This window comes from Cotesia typhae, unplaced genomic scaffold, assembly GCF_013202065.1.
Source record: "Cotesia typhae breed Kobodo isofemale line unplaced genomic scaffold, CoteBio_Ctyphae contig_123, whole genome shotgun sequence".
NCBI classification, from domain to species: domain Eukaryota; kingdom Metazoa; phylum Arthropoda; class Insecta; order Hymenoptera; family Braconidae; genus Cotesia; species Cotesia typhae.
The window spans coordinates 326798-352273 of NW_027423715.1; the positions used below are offsets into that span (position 1 = coordinate 326798).

General features: G+C 28.0%; 1 protein-coding gene across 1 annotated transcript; it reads left to right on the forward strand.

Moving 5' to 3' along the window:
* Positions 1-3815: 3815 nt before the first annotated feature.
* On the forward strand, positions 3816-23724 carry LOC141533492 (LON peptidase N-terminal domain and RING finger protein 3). Its single transcript, XM_074252417.1, has 9 exons — positions 3816-5007; positions 17812-17930; positions 18774-18896; positions 19137-19364; positions 19656-19752; positions 19840-20048; positions 20455-20762; positions 20926-21133; positions 21372-23724. The coding sequence occupies exons 1-9, from the start codon at positions 4437-4439 to the stop codon at positions 21729-21731; spliced, it is 2223 nt and encodes a 740-aa protein (XP_074108518.1). The 5' UTR covers positions 3816-4436; the 3' UTR covers positions 21732-23724.
* The last annotated feature ends 1752 nt before the right edge of the window (positions 23725-25476 follow it).

Below are 25476 nucleotides of genomic sequence, written 5' to 3' on the forward strand. Positions count from 1 at the left end.
GCTCCGAACCTTGCTGGTTTTCCAAATCGTAAAGAATATTATAACTACAAGTATAAGTATAATTACGACTACCAGCAAACTATTATATATAATAAACAATACACGATACGATATCTACAATGTACAATCTGTATCAGCGCAAACCTGTACAGTAGTAGTGCAAGTATATGTGCATTGTGAATATTATGTAATAGAATTCTATTCAGTTTGACCGGCACGGAAGCACGTGTTACTCTGTCAGTGCGTGAATATGAATAATTTCTGTTTAGTTTTCAAACACGTGCGTACGTGACATTAAAAAATGTCTCTTCGTTTTTAAGATCATTTTTGATAAATTTATTTTTAGCATTTTAACTATTTTAAATTCATGAATATATTTTAAAATATTATTGTTATTATTTTTAGTGAGATTCATGTTAAAAGCGATGCCAAAAAAATGAAATAAGACAAGCATATAATTGCACTGCTTATTACTTATTATTAATGTTGTTATTGATAAAAACTAAAACGCATATTAAGGAGGAGATATCAACACTGCAGCTCATTCATTACATAAAAGGTTTCCCGGTGTTTACTGCGACCGGCTGTATTTTTAGTCATACGACACGTTGGTTTATTGTGCGTCGCTAACTATTTAAAAGCCAATTTAAGTTGTTGCAGTTAAGACAGATGACATTACACTGATTCATGCAATATCATTATTATTAACATATATTTCATACGTTTATGCATGCATGCTAATCGAGTATATTTATTTATTTTATATTTTTATTATTTTTATTTCGCAGGTGACTATATAGTTGAAAAAAAAAATGCAATTGTAACAATAATAATTTATTTAATCAATTAATTAATATATTTATTTATTTATTAGTCTGTCAAAAATTAATTAATAACTTTGTGTAATAAGAATATTAAAAAAAAAAAAAAAACAATATTTATCTGTAATTGCATAAAAGAGTTACATAAATGTTTGCACAGTGATATTATATATATTTTTTATTCATTATTTACAATTGGAAATTAACGATTGTTATTTTTAAAATGCATAACACTGAGCGTACTACCAATATAATTATGATCATAGATAATTAGTTAATTAATTGATTAATAGATTAATTAATTGAATAATTGTATGGCTAATGAATGGGATAATTTGGTAATGAAGACGGTGAAAATGAATTGTTTTTATTCGGACATGATTTTATCCGTGAATGTGTCATTTACGTAACAATGAGATACGCCTTATTTCGATGATTAACAATTTATTTTGCGATCGGCAAAGGTGACTCTTTGTGAGAGACAAATAGCTTATATAAGAATGGAGATAAATTCTCATTCCGACCATACGTACCCCAACATATGCACTCAGATTAAATACCTTAACTTATATATTTTCTAGACTTTATCTTAATGTAAATATTTTAATTTGTTTTAGTTTAAATTTAGCTAATAACTCTAAAATTTATCTACCTAAGTTTCTTTATTTAGTTAATTAACATTTATGTAATAAAAAAAAAAGTTAGATAATATAATGGGTAAAAATTTTTTGTAATTAGTGATTCAATTAAAAAATAACAAAGCTGTTTTTTACGCGAGTGGTTTTAGTTGAATGAACAATGCCTAGTATGAAAAATATTGTTTTTAATTTTTCTGCATAGATGTGTGTTTAGTTAGCTTAGTTGTATGTTGTGTTGTATAGTATGTAACCAACTGCACATGCGTAAACCCGGGAACTGATGAGGGCGAAGGCTTACTCGAGTAATTGATCCGAGTGGCACGCGAGTTCGCACTCCAATACAATCTTTCTGTAATTCTAAACACTTATATTGCTTTTATAATTATATATCATCTCATTCATTTAATTGAACCGATTTTTTTTTATTTTATCCTACTTCGGATAGTAGATTTTTTTTTTTTTTGGAAAAAAGTTTGATGAAATTATTTTCAAAATTTTTTTTTTAGATCAAAATTATTTGACGCTTTTTCACTTGAAAAAATTTTAATGGACTTAAGAAGGAAAAATATTGCTGGTCGTAAATGACATTTTTGATTGCATAACTATTGCTTAACAATTACACAGAAGTGTTAAAATGATAAAAATGTCAAACGGTCAATGAAAATTCACCGATATAATAGGCAATGATTAATAATTGCCAACAATAAATAATAAATTTAGTTGTTTCTAACAAAAATCCATAGCAGCATTTTTTCTGACCCTATAATGTAGCGTACAGGGAAAAAAAGTAAGGACTGCAACATGATACATTCCTGTGGTAGTAACATGAAAAAATCTTGCGGCAGTACAGGATTTTTGGATTGAAGTTACTGGAAAATTCTGTGGCAGGCAACAATAATAATCATCATTTAAATTTTATAACTACACTGTAAAAAAATTTGGAATAAATGCAGAGTGATTTGGGAATAAATGCGAGTGTATGATTTCCAATTAATTTACTCCGACCGACAGTAAAATTCACTCCGAGACGAAGTTTTTCGAACCTTTTTTTTCAATAATTTAATTTCGGGAATGAACTCAGAGTAAATTCATTTTTTCATGTTGTTATCACAGGATTTTTTCATGTTGCTACTACAGGAATGTATCATGTTGTAGCCCCTATATTTTTTCCGTGTAATAAAATGTTACGATCACGAAACTGTAGTTACAACATAGAGTGAGGAAACACAATGATTACATAAATATACAAAAAGTACATATTACTAACGAATTAATGTCAAATGTTAAATTCAAAGATACTTTTTATCTTTCGCGAGTATTTTCCTCAACTGCTCTACCAATCCTCAGCAATTCGATATCAATCGCATCATAGTTAATTAATTCATTTCATAATTAATAGTTGTCATTTTAATGAAATTCACTTGATAAATTAAATTATAACAATAGTACAACTTGTAATAAAAAAATTTTATTCTCCTACTTTTCAACTTGTATCCTAACCTTTCAAATTTTGTCATTTCATTATTAACTATGTCGTATTTATCGTCGGATAGAAAATTTTTTTTATGTGCTATAATAATGGGTCATACTGGACAGTTAATTTTTATAGAATAACTAATATAATAAGTTGAATAAAAAAAATTTTTTTTTTTAATAGCTGAATTATTTCGGAAAAAAAATTTTTTTTCAATTTCTTGCTTTTGAAAATATTTTCAACTTATTTTGAAATAATCTATTTATTAAAAAAAAATAATTTAAAAAACGATTTTTTATGTAAAAATTAACTTTAATAGAGACGAAAAATTCTGAATCAAGAAAAATTTACTTAAATTAATCCAAGAGTATTTTTTTAGTTCAAGAATTTTTTTGATATTAAAAATTATTAAAAGTACAGTAAACGAAAAACCATTCATATAAATAATCATATAACAATTTAATTTCTTCAAATTAAAAATACTCGAATAAAATTCAAAGTATTGTCAATAATTACGTGAAAATTCGTTACGAAGAAACTCTTCTAATCAATTGCACGTCACATTACCTTTGTAATAAATTCACCCTGAGCACTTAGATTACGTCTGCAACTCATTCATCAAATTTTAGCCTCCAATTAACAGTGCAGTATATTCGGTAATATATAACCGTGGTGTTACAAAGAGTTAATAATAATATCAGAAGTATACCTATAGATACCTAACTTATAAAGCCGTTCACTTGGCGCGTCTCATCCCAGGTAGTTACCAAAACCGCCGCGAAAAGGTTCTATAAGACCGCGGGTAAACGTTTATATCAGAGTATTGAGGGCGCTGAAGTCGCGCGCACATAGTCACGCCGTTACTCGCTCATTTGTTGTACTACCTCCGATTCCTCGGGTCTCGAGTCCGGTCAGCAAGTCGTCAGTGTGCCTCTGACAGCCGAGACGTCAGTGAGCAATAGTCATAAGGAGCGTTTAACTATTTTTTATTATTATATCACCACATATTTTTTATTATCAGTACATCACTCTCTTGCATTACGCCCACGATATTATTTAACCGCGTGGCGCGTTAAACTGTCAAACATTGTCTCCATTTTTTTATTGTTCCAAAATAATAAATATATTTTTTAACTTACTTAAACTCCAATTAAATTTATTGCACGCGTTATTTTTAAACTTGTGATCAAACTGGATTACTCTTAGTTTTAAGTTAATAGTTACGTAAAAAAGTGCAAGTGATAATTTTATAATCAATAAATTAATATTATGAATTTAAATTCATTTTAATTGAATTTTTTTTATTCATTTTTAATAATTAAAAAAATGTCTAAGGGTTTTAATTTATTGAAATGTGCTGGGAGTGGATTTTATCGTGAAGATTTTAATTTCAAAAGTTGAAAAAAAAAAAAAAAAAAAAGAAAAAATTTTTTTTTTATTTAAAAAATTAAATTATAAATATTTACTTAGTTTTTATATTTAAAATTATATTATACAATAATAATGGAAGCGGCTAAAGAAGCATTTGCATCTCGCAACTACGGTCTGGCGGTAGAAATGTACGAGCGAAGTATTAAGCAGCATACGAATACTCCGAATCTGGAGCTCCTGATTGGATACGGCGACTCGCTGGCGCGATCTGGTCGGACAAGGGATGCTGTGGACGTGTTCGCGAGGTGTATGACCCTGGCGCCCTTGCCGATGGAGCGATTGAAACACCTGACCTCGGCGCTACTGGAGGATCTCGCGGGAGGCGCTGCGATATCCCCCGCTTTGTCCTCGGGGAATAAGTCCTTTTCGTGTCCCACGTGTGAAGGGGCTCTGAGTCACCCTGTCACCGGAGGGTGCGGACACACGTACTGCAGGAGTTGCTACGAAATAGGGAAGCCGTGTCGCGCTTGCGGACAAAAGCTCGGCCCCCTCGCGGAGACCAATGTTCTGGTGCAGAGAGTCGTCGAGAAGTGGTGGCCTAGAGAGACCGAGGCCTCCAGGGCGAGGCATGAAGGTGATCTCCTTTTGAAGGATGGACATCCTGCTGAGGCTCTTGAACGTTATGATCTTGCTATTCGATTAGGTAAATATTTTCTTTGGTTTTTTATTTTATTATAGGAGCATACTTTTTTTTTTCTTTAATATTAATGATAAGATTATAATTTTTTTTTATTCATGATTTTTATTAGTGAGACTAATATTTAAGATGATTTATTTATTATTGAAAAATTATCAAGTTAAAAATAGGAAATTTTTATTTTTTTTTATCAAAATTTAGCCAGTAATTGCAAAGGATACTTCAAAAGTAAAAAAAAAATTTTTTTCTAATTTATTTAATGAAAATTCTGGTTAAATGATAAGAGTTCTATATTTTAATCAAATTTAAATACTATAACCAAAAAAATATAAGAAAGTACGTACGAAAATAAATAAATAAAATTAATTTCAATAACACCATTCAAGAGTTAAAAAATAATCTACTCAATAAATTTAAATAATAACAATAATAAAGTCAATCAAAAACATATCGCATATCTCATCAGTCCGAAAAAAGTTATTTCAATGTCAAGAGCATCGAGATATTTATTTTAGTGTGTATAAAAATACATAAATAATATTAAAGAAAAAAAAAAAGAGAGGAAAAATAAAAAGAGACTGACAATAAAATGTAAATGTTATTTTTTATACGTCTGATTAATTCGAGGTCGTTAGGCCAGTATTTTTTGCATCGCGGAGGTCGTGGACCTCGATGCACAACGCATCGTTCTTTTCTTAGTATAACTCGTCTTATACTACTTACTCTAATCGGGCGTCCACTATATACTACTTGCCGCTGACACTAACTGCAAATTGCAATTTCAATACCTCGGTATTATATTGCAAGTCGGGGACAAGTTAAGCGCAAAGCCCGTCGCGGTCTGCGAAGTGAATTAAAGAAAATAAAAAAAAAAGAAGATAAACTTTACTCAGAGTTAAGTAGGAATTTTATATAAAACAAGAGCAAGCAAAGTTGACCAGTGACGTTTAATATGCGCATGGGCAGTAAACCACGTGGATATGTCATTTAGATAGACAATCACTGCGCACTCGATACCATTTAAATTATTTTATTCATTTAATATTATTATTAATATTGATGTTTCGCATCTTTGTATCTTATCATGACAAATAAATTACATATAGACACTTATTTATTTATTAATTTATCGAGACATTGCGTCGTAATCTATATTAATGAAAGCGCATTTTAATTATTCTGATATCGCAAATTTTAAGTATTCAATTTATTTAATTATGCTATTTATTCTTTCTGAATTTCGCTTACCGCATTTCAGTTTATTTAAATAATACTCCTTATAAGAAAATTCGGCAAATTTTTAGATTTTTATTTTTTACACTTTTTCGATGGCTTGCTGGTATTTTAATTTTCTTTCTAATTACCCAAAAAAATTTTTTTTTTATCAAGTCAATTTGTTTATCAATGTATGACACAATCATAGCTGTCAAAATGAATTTTAATGACAAAAGTGACTTTATATTTTCTTTAACTGTTGATAAATAAATGAAAAAAAAAAAAAAGGTAAAACATAGTAGCGTGTAAAGCAAGTTCAACGCACTTGCAATATTCATCTGATAATCGTTAAACTCCTATTAATAAATAAACCGCACGGTGCATAGTGTAAAATACGAAAACTTCCATTGCTGACACATTACGGAAAATTTATTTTCGTTTAAAAATATCGTCTTGAATTAAAAATTATTTTGTTAAAAGACGTCCCAATTGGTCATTATCGTTCGACACTCATGGTTTTAAATAGAATTTTTTTTTTTTAATTAACACATATCAACAAATCGATAAGGATTATTTGTTGAAAAATTAACCTGAAATAACCTACACTACTTTATTTAACTGTAATATAAATTGAGCGCAATAAATCAGCTGAAGGTAAATAAGCGATTGTAAAATACCTCGAGTTTTGCGCTTGAGTGTGCAATAAAGTCATTAGAGTCATTAGAGTCTAATTAAGTATTTTCATAAAACAAAATAAATTTGTTTCTCTTTCTATAATATCAACTTCATCTATTTCTTAATAAAAAAAAATTAAAAAACTTTTTAATCGTCAACAGAGATTATTCAAAATTCACGCGAATTCTTTGTCAAAAACGAAACCCGTACAGTAAATCTTTTATAATGGATTTTTAATATTCTAAAAAGCATCAGAAGGAATGTCGAAGAAAAATTTCTCTCTGGAGCCGAGACGGGTTCGAATACGAAAAAAGTTAAAAGAAGCTAAATGCCGGATTGCAATCCCGTCTTCTGAAATAGTGCAGCCACTGAAAATATAGCTCCGTAATTTAGTGTCGAGCGTTGTTCAGTGTATGGTGAGGTTTGTAGTATAAAAAGGATGCGTGTGTAAGTTTAGGCATGGGGATAAAAATAAAAAAATAAAAATAAGGGCAAAAAGCAGAACTGAGTAAAAGAGAAAAATAAAAGGGCTGCAGCTGCTCTTAGCGTCGTTCGGTCGGCGCTTAAGTTCACGGCCAGTCTGACTAGCGAGCCAGTCTTATATTATGTAATTTGACGGGAGACGGGAGAGACTACATACTATACAGCATAAGCAATACACCAGCTACGTATAAAGCACAATACACATACATACACAATACAATACAACTTTATAACTTACAACCGGACAGGATAGAGTTTATATTATTATTATTATTATTATTATTATTTTTATATTATGGAAGTAGAGTATTCCGTGTTCTGTACTCTGCAGTATACGCCCATTAACATTATATATATGTATATAGATTAAAGTAGAGAGTATAAGACCGGATAGTAAGCGAAAGATTAAACTTTGGATTCTATCCCCAATTTAATCCCCAATCCTCGATCCCTTTTATGCTCAGCATAACAGAGAGACGTTTTGCAGTCACAAATTTTAATTTTACTTTTATTATTATTATTATTTGTTGTATAGTATTGCATTAACTGCAATGTGTATGTACATTACGCTACATTGTAATAAGACACGGTTGGTCGCGCACCAAAGAACAAAGAGGCTCGTACAACGAACTCGTTATTTTCTTGTATTGTCTTTACTTGCTGAGAATTCATTTATCGCAGTATGTGTTTGTGTAATTGTAATTAATTATTGCATTACTATTGATGGTTGATGCTGATGTCTGATGCTGAAACAATAGATGTCACGCGTTAATGCATCTGTTGCATAAATTTTTATTCACGAAATTCGTACTATGTCTGAAATTATTTTTTATAATCACTTCACTTGTATCATCGCCTTTTTTTGCCGTCGAGTCATTTTCACTCTGATTAATCGGTTATTATTGTATTAAAAGTTTTATAACTGAGTCATTGGGTTTAAATTTTATTTTTATTCATCTATGATTGCAATGTAAAGTTTTATTTTTATAGACTCGGGTTTTTTGATGACACGAACTTGTAAATATTTAAAAAATAACTCTAATTTTTTACGATTCAAAATATTATTTTTTTTTTTTTTTTTTTTTTTTTTTAAGAAACTAAATGAAAAAATTTTTTTTCACAAAAATTGGAGAAATGAAAATTAAAACATGTTTTTTATGAATTTTGAAAAATTCATTTCAAAATAAAAAAAAATAAAATAATCACAGAACTAAACATAAAAATGATAAAAATTCCTCCTTAAACAATAATAGAAACCCAGGATAACGGATTGCTCATTAGTATGACGTTTCGCGTCATCGTCCTCTATCGTTTATCATTTTTTCATTCTCAGAAGTAAATCTAGTGACTCGACATTAATAAAAGCTAAAAGGAGGTAAAATTATCAGCATTCTCTATAAATGATAATTAACTAATAAATAACGGAATATAAATATTAATATTTAATAAAATCCTTGAATAACAATATGTAAAATAAATAACTAATAATTTATAACTTATAACAAATCGACCTTTTTAACAATCAGGGCATTTAATTAACCCACTTTGTTTCATAACAAACTTAACGTGACCTTCGAATACCCGATTATATCACTAGTTTCTTTTATTATTATTAAAAATTTTTTCTTCAATTTTTATATTATATCACACACATCTTCGTCGATTTTTTTCATCTCAAGTCATATAACTCTTTACGTTACACCGCTGACCACGTTAAAAGTTACATAATGACCTTTTCTCTCTCTCTTTTCTTCACTCCTTTTACATCTCCGTCATATTACTCTATCTGATGTATATTACACATATTTAGCCATAAAAAATATTCAGAAAAACACAAAGGGTTTGAATTTAAAAAGCATTATTACATAATAAGTATTTAAAAAAAAAAAAATACCGGCATCTGCATGAAAGTTTCGTCAAAAAACCACCTGCGCTCATGTAACCGAAATTAATTTATTGCGTACGAATATACTAATAGTCAAATTAATTACTCATGTAATTTCAAACAATAAAATGAATTATATTTATTAAGTAATAAGTAATAATTGCGTGATGATGTTCGATAATTGTTGTCTAAAGTAAATTAAACGAAAAATTGATTATTATTGTTATTATTACATGATTACATGATTTGATCATGATTATATTACATAAAAGAGAGCAGAATTAAAAAGATACTTCAAACATTTGCAATTGTGATATAAATACCGGTCTGTTGTCTCTGTGAGCCGTTGGAATGCCTTCGATTACAATTTATACGGATATAATTAGCCTGGCGCAAGAAATGAAATATACTCGACTTTTGATTATGATGACAAAGAAAATTAACTGATGATTCATGCTTTGTTTTATTTCCATGCATATTTATTATTTGATAAAATTATTAACCAACTAAACAAATGCACTGTTCAGTATTTCATTTCTTTGTAGTTACATAATTAAATTTATCGTGGGGTCCATATGCAAGATCATATATTTTTAATTGCGACTTTGTTACGTAGGATGTTACGAAAAAAATCGCAACCTTGATTTAGGATCGATATTTAATTAAATATTTAATGGATTGCATAATATCCTTTATGCATTTATTTATTTTTTTTTTTTTAATTTTGCGATTACTAAGTTTGTGTGAAAAAATTAAATAAAAAATGATTTTTTAGTTTTGAGGAAAGTCATAAATTATGACGCGTGTTTATGAAGATCGGGGTTGGTTCAATATTTTTCTTTAATTTCTTTTTAATTATTACTATCGTTAAATTTATATTAACAAAGTTTTCTACGAATAATTTCTTAATTACACATTTTTACTTAATAAAAAATTTTTAATTGAAATAATTCTTATTACCATAAAATTAATTTGTTGATTTAAAAAAAAATAAATAAAAGTTAAAGCGTCACATTTCCATTTAAAATTTAACAACCCTGATGCAGATAAATCCAGCAGAGTACTATTATACATTACATGTCTTGGAAGTAATAACACAAATATAAATACATAACAGTGGTAGTGTTTCGGAAATAAAAACATGGAGAAGGAGAACAACCAGGAGGTTTGAATCGCGAGGAGAACGAGAGCAACGTGTCATGGCCACAAAAACAGAGGTGGAGGTCATTTTGTTGTTATATTTTTTTTTTATTATTATATATTTAAATCCCGCATCATTAACTTCAATGAATTTACAGTGGACATATATTACTGCGTAAAAATATTATAATCGTACTAATAATAATAATAATAAAAAAAAAAAAAAAATTAAAAATTCCGTGACTTGTTAAGTATAAATATAATTGGCGACCCAGATATTTTTATTGAATAGTGAGCACTAAGAAAGCTTCCGCATCTCATTTAACTGCGTTTGTTTAATTTCTTGCAGTAAGCATGGAACTTAACTGTACAGACGAGGTATAAACATGAACTGACCTACTAGTCTCAGTCCAACTGGGTTTAATTTACCGCAACAATTAATCAAAACGTGTATAATACCATCGCCAATTTACCGTATTTTTATACTTGTTTTTACATCGCCCCGCGTTGGCATTTTTATTTCCTTAGCTCCTTTATTTTGTGACGCGATTTATTGCCCAGCTTTATTATATTTCTATTTATATTTAATAATTCACAATCAATTATTGCGTGTCTTAATCCACGGGTTAATTAATAGAGTCTGTGATTGAGATTATAAATTAAATTTATATTTCAGTCATAAAGCATGACATTAAGTATCAGAATGTTAATGTGTCAGTCGCTAACAGATTGAATCTTAATCCGAGGAATCCCCGGCAAGCAAATTTGCAGTTGCTTTATTTATCTGTGAAAATTACGTAAGAAAATAACCGAAACAAATTCTGATGGTTTTATGGACGACACAATCCATGTCACGACGAAAAAACCTTACCTCGGACCCGCTTTTGCGCAAAATCCATTCCGCCCCTCAACTTCAGGACTTTGGATCAAGGACAATGTCTACATTCTGTGAAATCAATGAGCCATGTTCGAAGGCCATTTACACATTTGTTTAACTAAATAAATATTAGAAGTATAATTTATTAATTATTGGTTTGAAAACAAACATTTTTATTGATAAAATTTCTTAATCCTCGATGTAAAAATAATTATTTCTTTTTCACTTAAAAGTTTTTTGAATTGAAAAAAAAAAAAAAATTTTTTTTTATTATAAAAATATTTTATTACAGAAAAAAAGTTATTGATGAATTTTTGATGGGATTATTCATGAGTAAGGGTGACGTAAAAATGTTTATCGGCAAAACTTGAAAGTAAATCCAAATGGTACATAAAACTTATTTCACTAGAATTGTTTATTATTTACCGACTACAAAGTAACACTATTTTATTCTATATACCGAAATAATTAACCACGTAATTTCGTTATTGATAATTACCAGTGTTATAATCATCAATTATAATTAACATTAAAATTATCATAAATAAAAATGATGTAATAAAATTATTCCAATAAATATTACGTATAAATTCATTGAAGGACATGTAATAATTACGAAATTATCAATACGTAACTCCGTCTGAGAAAAGTAATACACATAAAAATTACCTAAAATATTTATATAAATGAATATATCTGTAAATTCGGCATATAAAATAAAACATTAGATTTTATATCTAATTATATAAAAATAAACTACAAATTAATTTGATAAACTGTAGCGGGTTATATAAATGACACTTGAATTCACATGAGCCCTAATTGATTCAATCGATATGAGATGTGACTTAAGCTTATACTAATATAAGGCAGATATTAAAATTGAATCGTGGTGTGGGTACATGATTATCAATGTTTATGTATATATGTACATAATATTGATATGTGTGTACATTTAATATAATACACACAAGATTATAAATGAAAAGTAACTTTGCGTTAATGGAGATAAGATAAGACAGTCACGTGTTTCTTATACTCACTGTCAAACTCTGTTATGTAAACTATGTTAAATCCTGGCGAAATGCCGTCTAACACACTAAGATCTAGTTCCTTCTTACACTTTATCTAATATACTAATAAACACTATAATCCATTTTTTATTATTAATTACTGAGCTTTGTTGATACAAGATAATTTGAATTTTGTAAGTGAATGCCAAAGTAAACTTCCGGTTGCTCAGAAACGTCAAATTATATTTTTTTGTGATAACTAAAAATTCATTTTTTGGGCAAACTACAAATTTTTCCGATCATTTTCTTATTTAACAAAAAAATATTTTAATTACTAATTTAAAATTTTATTTTTTGAGATAAATAATTCTTGGCATAAATTATTCAAATTTTTAAAGAAAAAATTTAAAATAAACAAAGTCAACAATAAATTTCTTTTTATAAAAAAAAAAAAGATTGTCTTTCATTTTAAAGAATTTTTACTTATCAACCATAAACTTAATTGAATAAAATAATTATTGTTATTTAATTAGAAGACAATAATCATAGTAAAGAATAAAAATTGAATCATACGAGCTAGTACAATGAAATGTAAGCTATCAATTGCGATTAATACAGTAGAGAGACGATAATAGTATATACACATTACACCGACAACTGACGGAGATTAATACAGTGTACAAAAGAGAGTGATAAAGATTGACAAAGCCAAGTGAGATGAAAATAATAAAACACACATGCACTGATGGACATGATCCACACTCTTATATATGTTAGTATTTACTACTACATATGATATCATATGCTAACTTCTAGTTAAGATATACCTATACACATATACACCTATTCAAGAAGATGCGAATATAAAAGTAATTCGGTGTGCGTGAAATTGAATTTAAGCTGGATATATAATAAGTTGATGTGACTCGAGTCGAGATTGTATAAACGGCGAGTATGCTACCACCGAGACTCCGGACTTATGAATCATACTCCAATCATTCTCGATTCAGTTATGCAATCTCTTACTCTGCCTATTTATATCCTATCCCGCTTTATTATAGTTTCAATTGTTAATTTATTATTAAACACACAGACATTCCTACCCTTGGACACAAGCCTTTCATATAAATGCATCTATCTTATATCAATTGTCAAAAAGCCACTGGACTCGATACAGTCACCAATAATTATATTTTTTCACTATTTTCACCAGACAATCCAATTAAATCTCGAATTACCGCGACCAAAAAGCAAACCTTTCTTATCTCTTTCTAGTTATCGTTTTACGGTATAAATTTATACATGTATATGTATATATTGCGTAACGATAGATTTATATAAATGGTTACGTTGACACTAAAATCCCAGCCGAGCGAATAGAAGCGCGTGCTGAGTAGTTACTCGTCCTCGCCGCTCTGCTATGCTTGTTATTATCTAATGAAACATCCACGAAACTAAAATTTAGGAATTAAATTAAAAATTTATTCAATTAGTTGGCTGGTGATGTTTTATTTTAAATATAGCGGGAATTATCCGTTCAATAATTGTCATTAATTATTTTGAATAAATTAAATTTTGATAAAGTAATAAAATTATTAAAAAGTGTAAAATTTAATTTTTGGAGAAGAAAGTATGAGGAAAAATAGTTTTTTTTAGATAGATAAATGTTGGGCAATAGTTCCCGGTAAATTTTGCCCACTAAACGGTCCTCCGGATGGCCCGCATTGGTCGCTGTTTTCTCAATTACATAATAAAAACGCTTATGTAAGATTAGAGAAGTATAGAAGTATAGTTTATATCTATAGAGTTAACTGTTGTATTGAATAGTATAAAGAGTCTAGTATAGGGTATATAATACACCAGAATAGTATATAGCAGAATGTTAGGTATATAAAATATATAATAGCGTAGAGGAGGCAAACGTCGCCACGCATAAACGTGGTGGCCGGTGGCCCGTAACTACAACTCGTCACTTGGATAAACATTTGATCTATTATGTTATGTTACATATTGGCTTCGTCACTTGTACGCGTCAATTCACTGTTAAAATATACTTTCAATAATATTTATCTAACTTTTTTTTTTTTGGTAATTTATTTATAGCACTTTTTGATAAAGAATTAATTTTACGAGATCGATAATTTTTAGTCCACAAATAATTTAATTTCTAATACAAAAATTAAATTTTAGATTTTAATAATTTATTTGTGTAAATATGAATTTAATTTAATTTATTACTTGTCGTGATAAAAAAAATTTGTACTTTAGATTTTTTTTCAATCGGTAATATCTTTTTAACTGATTTTTATTCCTTCAAAAAAATAATTTTAAGTTTTTGTTATTATAATTTTTTAAATTGAAAAAAAGTTACGAAATGAAGAAATTTTTTTAGTAAAAGTAAATTAAGTAATTTAGTTTTTTAAATTAAATTATCTAAAAAAAAAAAAAAAAAAAAAAAAAAGTAGGCTATTACAATATGATCATGTAACAATGAGTAATGATATAACGTACCATTAAAATTCAGGTATTTGAATTTGACGAGTCAAAATATTAAGTAGGAAGTCAATGGACTTGAATAAAGTGTTCTATAATAGCAGTATAATTAAACCAAGAATTAAGTACTTGAATCTTAAATTTTCTTAATTCTTTGTATTATTTTAATTCGAATTATTTATTAATCTCAATCTTGTTACTTTGTATAAATTTTTTTTTTTTTTTTTTTCACAAGTAGAAAAAACTTGAGATTGAGACGTATTAAATAAAACAGAATCGATTGAGTTGGTATCAAGGGAACTAAATATATTTATACTTTTAATTCGGGATACAAAAAAACCAAGCAAATAATACCGCCTGAAAGAAAGAAACTTGAACGAGATTCGAGAATATTGAGGTCAAGGAGCAGACGAGTGTCATCGAGAAAGCTGGTGGACGTGCTCGTGAGTAGAATAGATCAACGAGTGGGGCCTTCATGGAACTAAGGCTGAGGTACTTGACCGTGAAAAAAAAAATCATGACTAAACAAAGCTAGCCTCTGGTTTTTATACCATTATCATCCAATTAAATTTTAGTCGATATCATTTTATGTTTAAAAATAAAAATAAAAATAATAATAAGAAATTCATATTCAATTATGAAATTTATTTATTTGTTAATTGCTGTTGTTATTAATTAGGTTTATGTTATGTTTTATTTAACCGCGTCCGGTTTCCTGCTGTGATAACTCCGTATATCAATAGAATGCGACGAAAGGCGGCAAAAATAGTTTAATATAATAATAACAAACTCTAACCGCGTATGGAGATTAGTTTTACTTCTAGGACATTATTTTTTTTTTCCAGTTTGTGATATTTATAAAAACTAGGTAATGGGATTTTTGCAATTTAAATTTTTTATATAAAGAATAAAATGTTTTTTGTAGTCGGGGCTAAATGGAGCAGAGTATTACTTTAATTTGCATTTTATGCAGTCTCTAAAAAAATTTTAATGAGATTTTATAATTAAAAAATTAAAAAAAAAAAAATCTTAGTGTGTAAGTAATTAGAAAAAAATTTAAAAGGTAAGAAAAAAATGAATAGTTATGTCAGAGTAAAGTTATTGCAGCTGCAATGATACAGATCGCATCGTGATTCTATGTAAGTGCAAGTGGAAGAAGCATATATAGTATCATATAATATAAATACTTATAATAGTATACGAGAGTACAAACTAAACAGACTAACGTTACGTAAAGGTCGATTACCCGCGGCCACGTACATTCTGATGGCATGCCTACTCTTCTCACTTGCTCATCCAATCGTTCTCTACACTTTATTACTCTTCACGTATAATGATAATAATAATAATGATCCTCCATATATAATACCACTTCAGTTAAGGTTCAGTGTAATGTAGACGATCCCTTTATTGCGAATTACTGGGCCGTTAACTCGAGCTCTGGGATTCTTAGCCGACGAAGGTCGATTTAGTTGTACTTTTGTACAATGTATGACAACAAAAATACTTCAAAGATCGTAAAGTACTAAAATGTAAGGCTTTAGTGCATAATTTTCTGTTACCACTTAACGATTTACTATAATAGCTTCTGCTTTTCTTTAGATTTATGGTATTGTAACTTGACAAATAAATCTTTATTCTTGAAACATAATTTAGTTAGTTATTTCGCTTTTAAGACACGGGAATTTATTTTAATTTACATTAATTTTCCTTTGTATTTATTTGTTTGTCATTTATTTTTCTTAGGGTCAATTTGGTAAAAATTAATTATTTTTACTTTAATTAAAAAAAAAAAAAAAATGATAATTTTCTCAAATCTGATAGAAATTTATTATTATTTTATTAACAATAAAGAATGTTTTTTTATTTGTACAAAATATGAAGTAATAAAAATAAATATATGTTTAAGCAAGATGTCTAATGATACAACACTATAAAATTAACTAGCGAATAGTATGCATATATACTAAAAGAGTATAAAATAATGACACGTATAATTTGCACGAGAACGTCAATTTAACGCTTCGATAATATCGACCTCGACATTCGCTTGAAAGCTACTTAAGTTCGATGTACTCGGTGTCAATGTAATTTAAACTTCACTATTTCTCACAATCTCTTTTATTATATTAGCAAACACAAATTTAAAAAATAAAATATTCGGGTATCATGTATGAAAATAAAGATTTATCACTAAATTAATATCAACCAGACTTAAATAAATTTCGAACAATTAGATTTAATGAAATCCTAATAGTTTATGACGAAATATTGTGATTGGTATATAACAGTTAATGTAATTGGTAACCAGTTATATATTAGTAGATAAAAGTATCTTGTGAAATACCTGGACCAGTGGAACGATAAGTAACAGTTTGTTACGCAAAGTTACAAGAGATATTATGAAAGTTGGTTTACTATTAAAACCGAACAGGATAATAATAAAACAATGCATTGTATCGCCCCCATCAATTCGTTTTATTGCAGCATTGTTTAATTTTCATTTTTATTTAATATTTTTTTTTTTTTCAATAAACACTAAAATTTCTGCAATAGCTTTTAACTAAATAAAACGTATATTTAATAAATTTTATAAATATGTTAATTATGCTAAAAAATTTCTATCATTTCCCTGTGACATTTCAAATCATAAACTTTATTTTATTTTATGTTAATGAACAGTGCAAATATTTATTTACTATTTATTAACAGTTAAATCAATTAAGCAATTTATCTAAATAATTAATTTTATTTCTTCAACTATTTTAAAATCTTGCCTACAAATTTTTCAATGAAAAAAACTTTTTTTATTTTAATTTTTATTAGAAAAAAAAAACAACCATTAAAAACCAATTACTAATTTAATTACTAAATTAAAAACAAAATTAATCAATTACTAAAGAGATTTGTTTTTGCTATCAAAACCAGAAGCTAAAGCCCGCACAGTTATAATTACCATAATAACAATATCGAAAACAAATGACTGCATTAACGAGGACTAATTAATTTTTTCCGTAATTACGTTCTAGCGCCAAACAGCTCACTTCACTTCAGCAATCGAGCTAACGTTCTGCTCATCCTAAACAGGCCGCAGGCATCATTGAACGATGCCGATCACGCTGTACGCCTCCGACCCGACTGGGGAAAGGTAATTAAAACTTGGCATAACATTATTATTTATAATCATATTCCAAACACTATCATACCCTCAACTAAATCCTGATCCTCAAAACTAAACTCAAGTCCTTAACACCGCGTTTCAATATTTATGTCTTTAATATTTATGACAGAATTAAAGATATCCGGTTTTATAACAGTTATACAACTTCCGTCATCATAATCAGTACTGGGTAACCTTAGTCATACTCTATTGACGCGATTAATTTGAAGCTGTACGTGTAATTGAAGATATTTATTGCCATATGAATAAACTATTTATCAAGCATGTTTATTCAATATTTTATAACTCAATTCCAATCCATAACTTTGTTTCAACCTCAAAATGTTCACCTCATAAATTCATTCCTTATATTCATAACGAGTGTAACTTAACTTCGTTATAACTTATAAGTTTAGTTGTATTATATACATATAATAAAAGGTTTGCAATATTTTTTTTTCGCTTCAAAAAGTCTTCCCACAGATAAATTATCATTTTGCATTTATATCCCCGATTCAATATCTGCGAAATAGTTGGTGAAAAATTTTATTAAATTGCTCTTTCATCATCTAAATCGTTACTCACTCAAGATAAAAATCAATAGATGACGTAATGAGTATGCATGAAGCAATAACATTCGCGTGGTAACGACAATAGTCTACTGTACAACATATTACGTACATGTATATCAACTAACAACACACAATTCTATGCTATATATCGTTGCTCCATATTTTATCAACATTACAAAAAAAAATCTAGATTGTAAGAAACATTTTAAATGCATTAATAATTAATTATTTTTATGTATACTTGTTATTTCGATTCTAGGGTCATTATAGAAGAGGTGTAGCTCTGTCAGCTCTAGGAAGACATGAAGAAGCTTTTGTAGCTTTTTGTACAAGTGTAGCAATTGATAAAAATACTCAAAATATTCGCCATGAATTGACCAGAGTGAGTTTTATTTTTATTATTCATTTTTGTTTTTAAAATCAAAAACATTAAGAAAAATAAATAATTTTATTAAAAAAAATTAATTGAATTATTGAGAATATATTTTTTTGTCTAAAGAATTCATTTAAATATTTTTTACTCAATTTAAAAAAATTCTTCAGCCAAAAAATCGTTTTTTGAAAATAATTTTTTTTTCTCAATGTAATGAAGATTTTTATTTATTTATTTATTTATTTATAGGTACTACATCGTGTGTTAATAAATTTACGACGAAGTACAGTATCGCGAGGACCATACGTTTTTACTGAAAACAATGTAAGATTAAGAAGAACCCGTGACCATCATCATAATCATCACTATCATTACCGCGCATCACGGATTTTGAATTCAAGTCAACGACACCGACGTCCGGCCCTTAATTCATCAGACTGCGAAGATAATAGTAGTAGCGAAGAAGAATTTACCCAGGTAATAATAAATTATAAAACATAACTAACAACAAATAGATCAATAAAATAGCATCTATGATTAAATGATTAATAACCAGGTAAACAATTAAAATTCATGTCAATGATTAATAAAGTTAAGTCTCGTGCGCGGCTGCGAGATTATCGATTTCAGTAGAGTATACCGTGACATATTATTCTGTCTCTTTTTATTTTTTGCTCTCTGATATCAATCACCATTTCGTCCAAGTATATGTTTTTTTTTTATTATTATTTACAATATAGTAATAATTGTTGTATTTTTATTTTGCAGGCAATATGCCGGAGGGTGAGCAACAATGTACCTCAAGGCAATGTTAAATTACATATTTTACTAGACCGTATTTATCAGGAAGTTGAAAAATTAAAAAGTAAGATTCGATGCATTTAATTGTTGATAAAAAATGTATTTAAATGAAAGAAAATTAATAATGATTTTTTATTTTGTTTTTAAATAGGAGTTGAACGAATGCCAGCTGAAATTCTACTTCCGCCATTGTCAGGAAGTAGTGCCGTAGCTACAGGTGATTTGGATTGCATTTTGTGTTGCCGTTTATTATGGAAACCTGTTACAACACCTTGCGGACATACGTATTGTTGGATGTGTTTAGATCGCTGTCTCGATTACTCATCAGCATGTCCACTTTGCGTTACATCTCTAGCTGATGTAATATTTATTCATTAATTGATTTTTAATTGTGGCTTGTACTATGGTCTGTGAAAAATTTATAGTCTCTATTTTTAATTATTTGGAGCAAAAATTATTAATTTAAAAAAAATTAGATTTGGTAAAATTCATGGAACGTTAATTTTAAAAGTTCTAAATTTAAATTCTGGGTTAAATATTCAAGATATAAAAAAATCATGATGCCTTTTTTTGTAGAAAATTTAATTTCCTACAAAAAAAATTCTAATCACTTTTTTCGTATCTCTTATCGTTTAGCCAGAATTGTAATTTAATGTCAAAAAAAAAAAAATTGAAAATTTTACCATTTTGTAATTTATAATTTTTTACAGCAAAGTGCTGATTTTTGTTACCGTGTACTAATTGGATTAAAATTTGATAATTGCAGTACTTGGCAAGTAATCAAAAAACGGTAACCGAATTTGTGGAGAAAGCACTGAAGACTATAGCACCGACGGAGTACTCATCGCGAGCAACAAATCACCGACTTGAGCTAATCCAGGGTTTAGGACTTTTGGGTAACAATCAGCACAACATCGCGGTATTCGTCTGTACGACGGCGTTCCCCTGTGTCGCATGCCCGCTGTTTGTTTACGAGCCGCGATATAGGCTGATGGTACGCCGTTGTGTCGAGAGTGGGGTCAGGCACTTTGGCATTGCCGCTTGCCTCAATCGCGAAGCCACAGGTAGCAAAAGGTCAGTGATTATTTTTAACTCTTTTATTTTATTATAAAACTTGCTACTTGTTTAATTGCTTCTTTGTCTAGCTAGTTTTTTTTTATTCCAAGTAATTTTTATCATAATTTAATTAAAATTTTTGGCTTAATAAATTTTTAATTTTTTTAATTTTATTTTGCAGATACGCGGAGTACGGGACCGTTTTGGAGATAAGAGATAGAGTTTTAATGAAAGATGGATGTAGTATTTTAAGCACCGTGGGTGGTCGAAGATTCCGAGTGCTCTCTGGCGGTGAAAGAGACGGTTATGATACTGCGGAAGTTGAACTTATTCGTGATTCACCGATTCCATTAGAATGTTTGTCAACTGTTGGAGAACTTCATGACAAGGTTCGTTAATTTTTTTTAGTGAGAAAAAATTTATCTGAATTAAAAAAAAAATATATGATCAATTGAAGAAAAACTAATTTTGTAAAAATTAAAATTAAAAGATTGTTATCAATAATTATTATTGGTATGAAAAATATTTAAAATTTTGAATTTTATAAACGAAAATAAAAAAAATGGATAAATTCTTCATTAAAAAATTCAAGGAAAAATAAATAAATTAATTAAAAAAAAATTTTAGGTATGGTCCAAAGGTAAAAAGTGGTGGTCAAGTGTATCACCAATCCAACAAGAAGAAATAGAGCGAGTATTTGGCGAAATGCCAACGCCGGAAGAAGACTGGATCCGTTTACCAGATGGTCCCTCGTGGACGTGGTGGATTCTCGCGATATTACCTCTCGGACCACAACTGCAGGTCGGAATTTTAGGCACCACCAGCCTGGAAAAACGTCTCAGGGCCATTGAAAAGACTTTGAACCACATGGAGAAGCGGCAGCTCACGATAACGGCAGCCCCTGCCGAAGACACGACCACGTCCTCGAGCATTTGCCAAGACGACAATGATCTTACTCACTCTTCCGTTTCAGTCATGCACTCATAATCTACCACCACATTAATATTTAATCACTCTCACAATCATTACTTTTAATAAGAAAAAAATTAGATATGTAATTAATTAATAATTATTGATTATATGTTATAAATTATAATACTTCATTCTGTCACCGACCAGCAGAATCCATTTTTTGTCACAATATTTACAAGCGATAATCAGACTGACAATAGCTTCGATATTTAATTAAAATTTACTGTTTACTATTTAATATTATCTATCGCCATAAACAATAAGGACTAATATTTTACTCTCTTTAATATTAATAATTAATAATTAATTAAAGAAATTGAACTGCTATCTCTCATAAATTTTTCATACTCGAAAAACAATAATATAATTAAGGTAAAAGACCCAGTTATTGACACTGGCCTAGTTGTTTGACACTTGCAATTTTATTCTAATTAAAAAAATTAAATGTTCTCAAAAAAACCAATTTTCTTAAAATTTATAATTCAAGAATTATATTTATTCATTTATGAGAGATTATTTTTTTTTTTTTTTTTTTTTTTTTTTTTTTAATTATAATAAAATTACAAGTGTCAATAATTGGATCTTTTACCTTATTATTATATCAAATGTTTTAAAAATAAATTAAATCGCGCGACAATTGTTGATAATTAAAGCGTTAATTAATTAATAAGATTAATAAAAAAAATTATCTATGAGAATTAATAAGTGGATGGTACAAATATAGTGAAACATATCGAAAGTAATAATTTATTTTTAAAACATTTAATATAAAAAAAAAAATAATAATAATAATAAAGTAAACTGCTAATGCAATGTGCAAATCTGTTCTTCCATAATTAAATATTTACATTTACAATTTATTACTATACTCAATATCTTTATTATGTCTTTAAGATTATAAATAAATAATAATAATATTTAAAATTATTATTATTATTATTAATTTTATTGTTGCTATTAAATTTATGCATACACATGTATACAAGTACTTGCGCTTGTGACCATTAAAATCAATAATTTTCATTTTCAATTATAAATAAAAAAATATATATATAGATAGATATATATATAAATTTATTTTTAATAACGACATTCGATGAAAGTTTTAGATTTAAAGTGACTAAATAATTTTTTATTTTATTTAAAGGCTAGTTTATTAAATAGTGAACAAATGAAATAATTTAATAAGACTTATGGTTCGTTAAAATAAAAAAAAAAAACATAATAAATAAAGCCAGTAATTAATGTCTATTATTAACAAAAAAATTTTTAAATTAAAAATAAATTAAAATGGAAAATAATTCCATCGAGATACAACGATATGCTTAAAGAGCATTTTAATTTTTATTAATTATTATATGAAATTAATAAATAAGTGATTAAATATTTTATATTCGATTAAAAAACAATTCCATCAATAAGACTTTGCATGTACACTAGTGCATACTATTTATTCTTCATTTTCATTACTATTGTTACTGTCAATCACTAGTACGCCTAGACATCATATCAATTAATTTAAACGTGCAATTTTTAAATTGTTTTTTATTAAAATGTAATTAGGAAAAAAAAAAGATACTGCAATGTCTTTAAATAAATATATAAATTGCCCATTAAAAATACCAATGTGCATTCGTCCATTTGTTTGCCAAATATTTTTACTCTGCAATTTTTAATAAAACAATACTTTTTCACGTTTAATAAATAATTGTAGACGCACTTGACATTTTCATACTGTTTAACAACAAAAACCAATTTACAAAGTTACGAATCATGCATTGTGATATTACTCTATAGCCTTCCTTGTATATTGTTACAACTATTATTATTATTACTACTATATTAATGATAAAATTATATTATATTATATTATATATACATGTATATTAATATTAATTATTAATTATTATTATTATATGATGCCATCTGACTTTCCATTTTTACTTCGAAAACATTTATATATTTATCTTCATCTTCATATCGATTGTAATAAAATATGTGAAGCCAACTTTCTTTTGTTTCTTTCAAAAAAATTGATGCTTATTTTTTTTTATCAATTAATTAATTATTAATGTCAAACCTAATGTCTATTTATCTAGAAATATATACCGTTGCTCCTGCGCCTTCCAGAGATTATTACGGTATTAAAGTTCTAAGCGACGAGGTACTGTTATTATATTTTTTTATGATTGATAATTTTTTTTATATTATCATTTAAGATTAAAATTTATCATTGGAGAATTTCTTATGGGCCGCATAAATATCCAGGAGTAATTAGTATTAATTATAGCGAATGGAGTGAAAAGTCTAGAGATATTAGAGTTATTTTTGGTAATTATTAGTTTTTTTAAACTCTTAGATTTGATTGATTATTTTCGAATAAATGTTTAAAAATTTAGTTTTTTATTTTTGTGCTAAATTAATTTTTTAATTTTTGATAAATTAAATTTTAGGCGAATCAACAGTAGACTGTATTGATAAAATAGTAAATAAAAAATATCTATTAACATTGCCAATAAATTTTATAAATAATTTGCTCAAGTATCTATCGATAAATGACTTAAAAAATTTTTGTTTAGTATCACGAGCAGCTTATCAGGTAATTTTTTTAATAAATTAATTTAATTTATTATTCAAATAATTTAATAAGAAATATTTTTAACCAGTTAATAAAAAATCAAGTAGTCAAAGAACTGATAATTAAAAAATTAAGACCCAGTGATAAAACCAATAAATTTAATAAAAAAAATATGGCATATAATTGGAACGGATTATCGAAAGAAACTAATGATATTGATAAGCGACTGCAAATAACCCAAAGGATTATAGGATCGAGTGATAAAAATTCTTATCAAAACTCATTAAAGCATCAATTAGAACCAGCTCGATCAGTGAATTGGAATAAAAATATCAAAGATACTGTCAGAAGCTCAGTATCTGATAACTCTATAAAAAATAAACCGACAAAGCGAGTTAATGTCATAAATGTCCCTTCCATCGAAGAAATAATGAGTAAAAATATTTTGAGCAATGGAAGCAAAGAACCTGATCAAGAAACGACCAAATTGAGGAACAAGATAAAGATTAAAAGTCAAGATGTTAAATTTCTAAGGAGCAATAGAAATATTACTCCTGATTTGACTTCTGATCTATCGAGATTGAAGGCTAACGATATTGACCTGGATGCTTTGGTTAAGAAAACTATGGATGAGTACGCAAAATCTAAAGAGTTGATAGACAACAAGTTTAGCTGGACCAATGACTTGGAAACTCCTAGGTTTCTAAATCACAGGCCTGATACACGTGATTCTTTTACTGCGAATTTGGATCAAAAATCAATGTCGAGATCTTCGGTGGATTTTATGATGGATCAATTAATGTCGACAATTAATGCTGAAGATAAGTTTGATGGTAAGGTTGATAAAATCACACCCTGGGAGCGGGTTAAATTACGTGGTTTTAAATCACGCGAAGGTAAGCTCAGAAGCGAGACGAAATCTAAATTTGATCTTAGACGTGGAATTAATTAAATTATACTTGGTAATGAATGATTCAATAAAATGATTGAACTATTTTTAAAAATTGGGGTTTTGTTATCAAGAAATATAATTTTTCCTTGGAAATGTCAATTAAAAAATTTATCGGATAAAAACATCAATGAATCAAGGTAAAAAAATTGATGAAAATATTAGAGGACTTATCACCAGAAGCTCCGCATCAGCAATCAGCATCTGAAAACTTCTATCTTGCTGTAATCCTA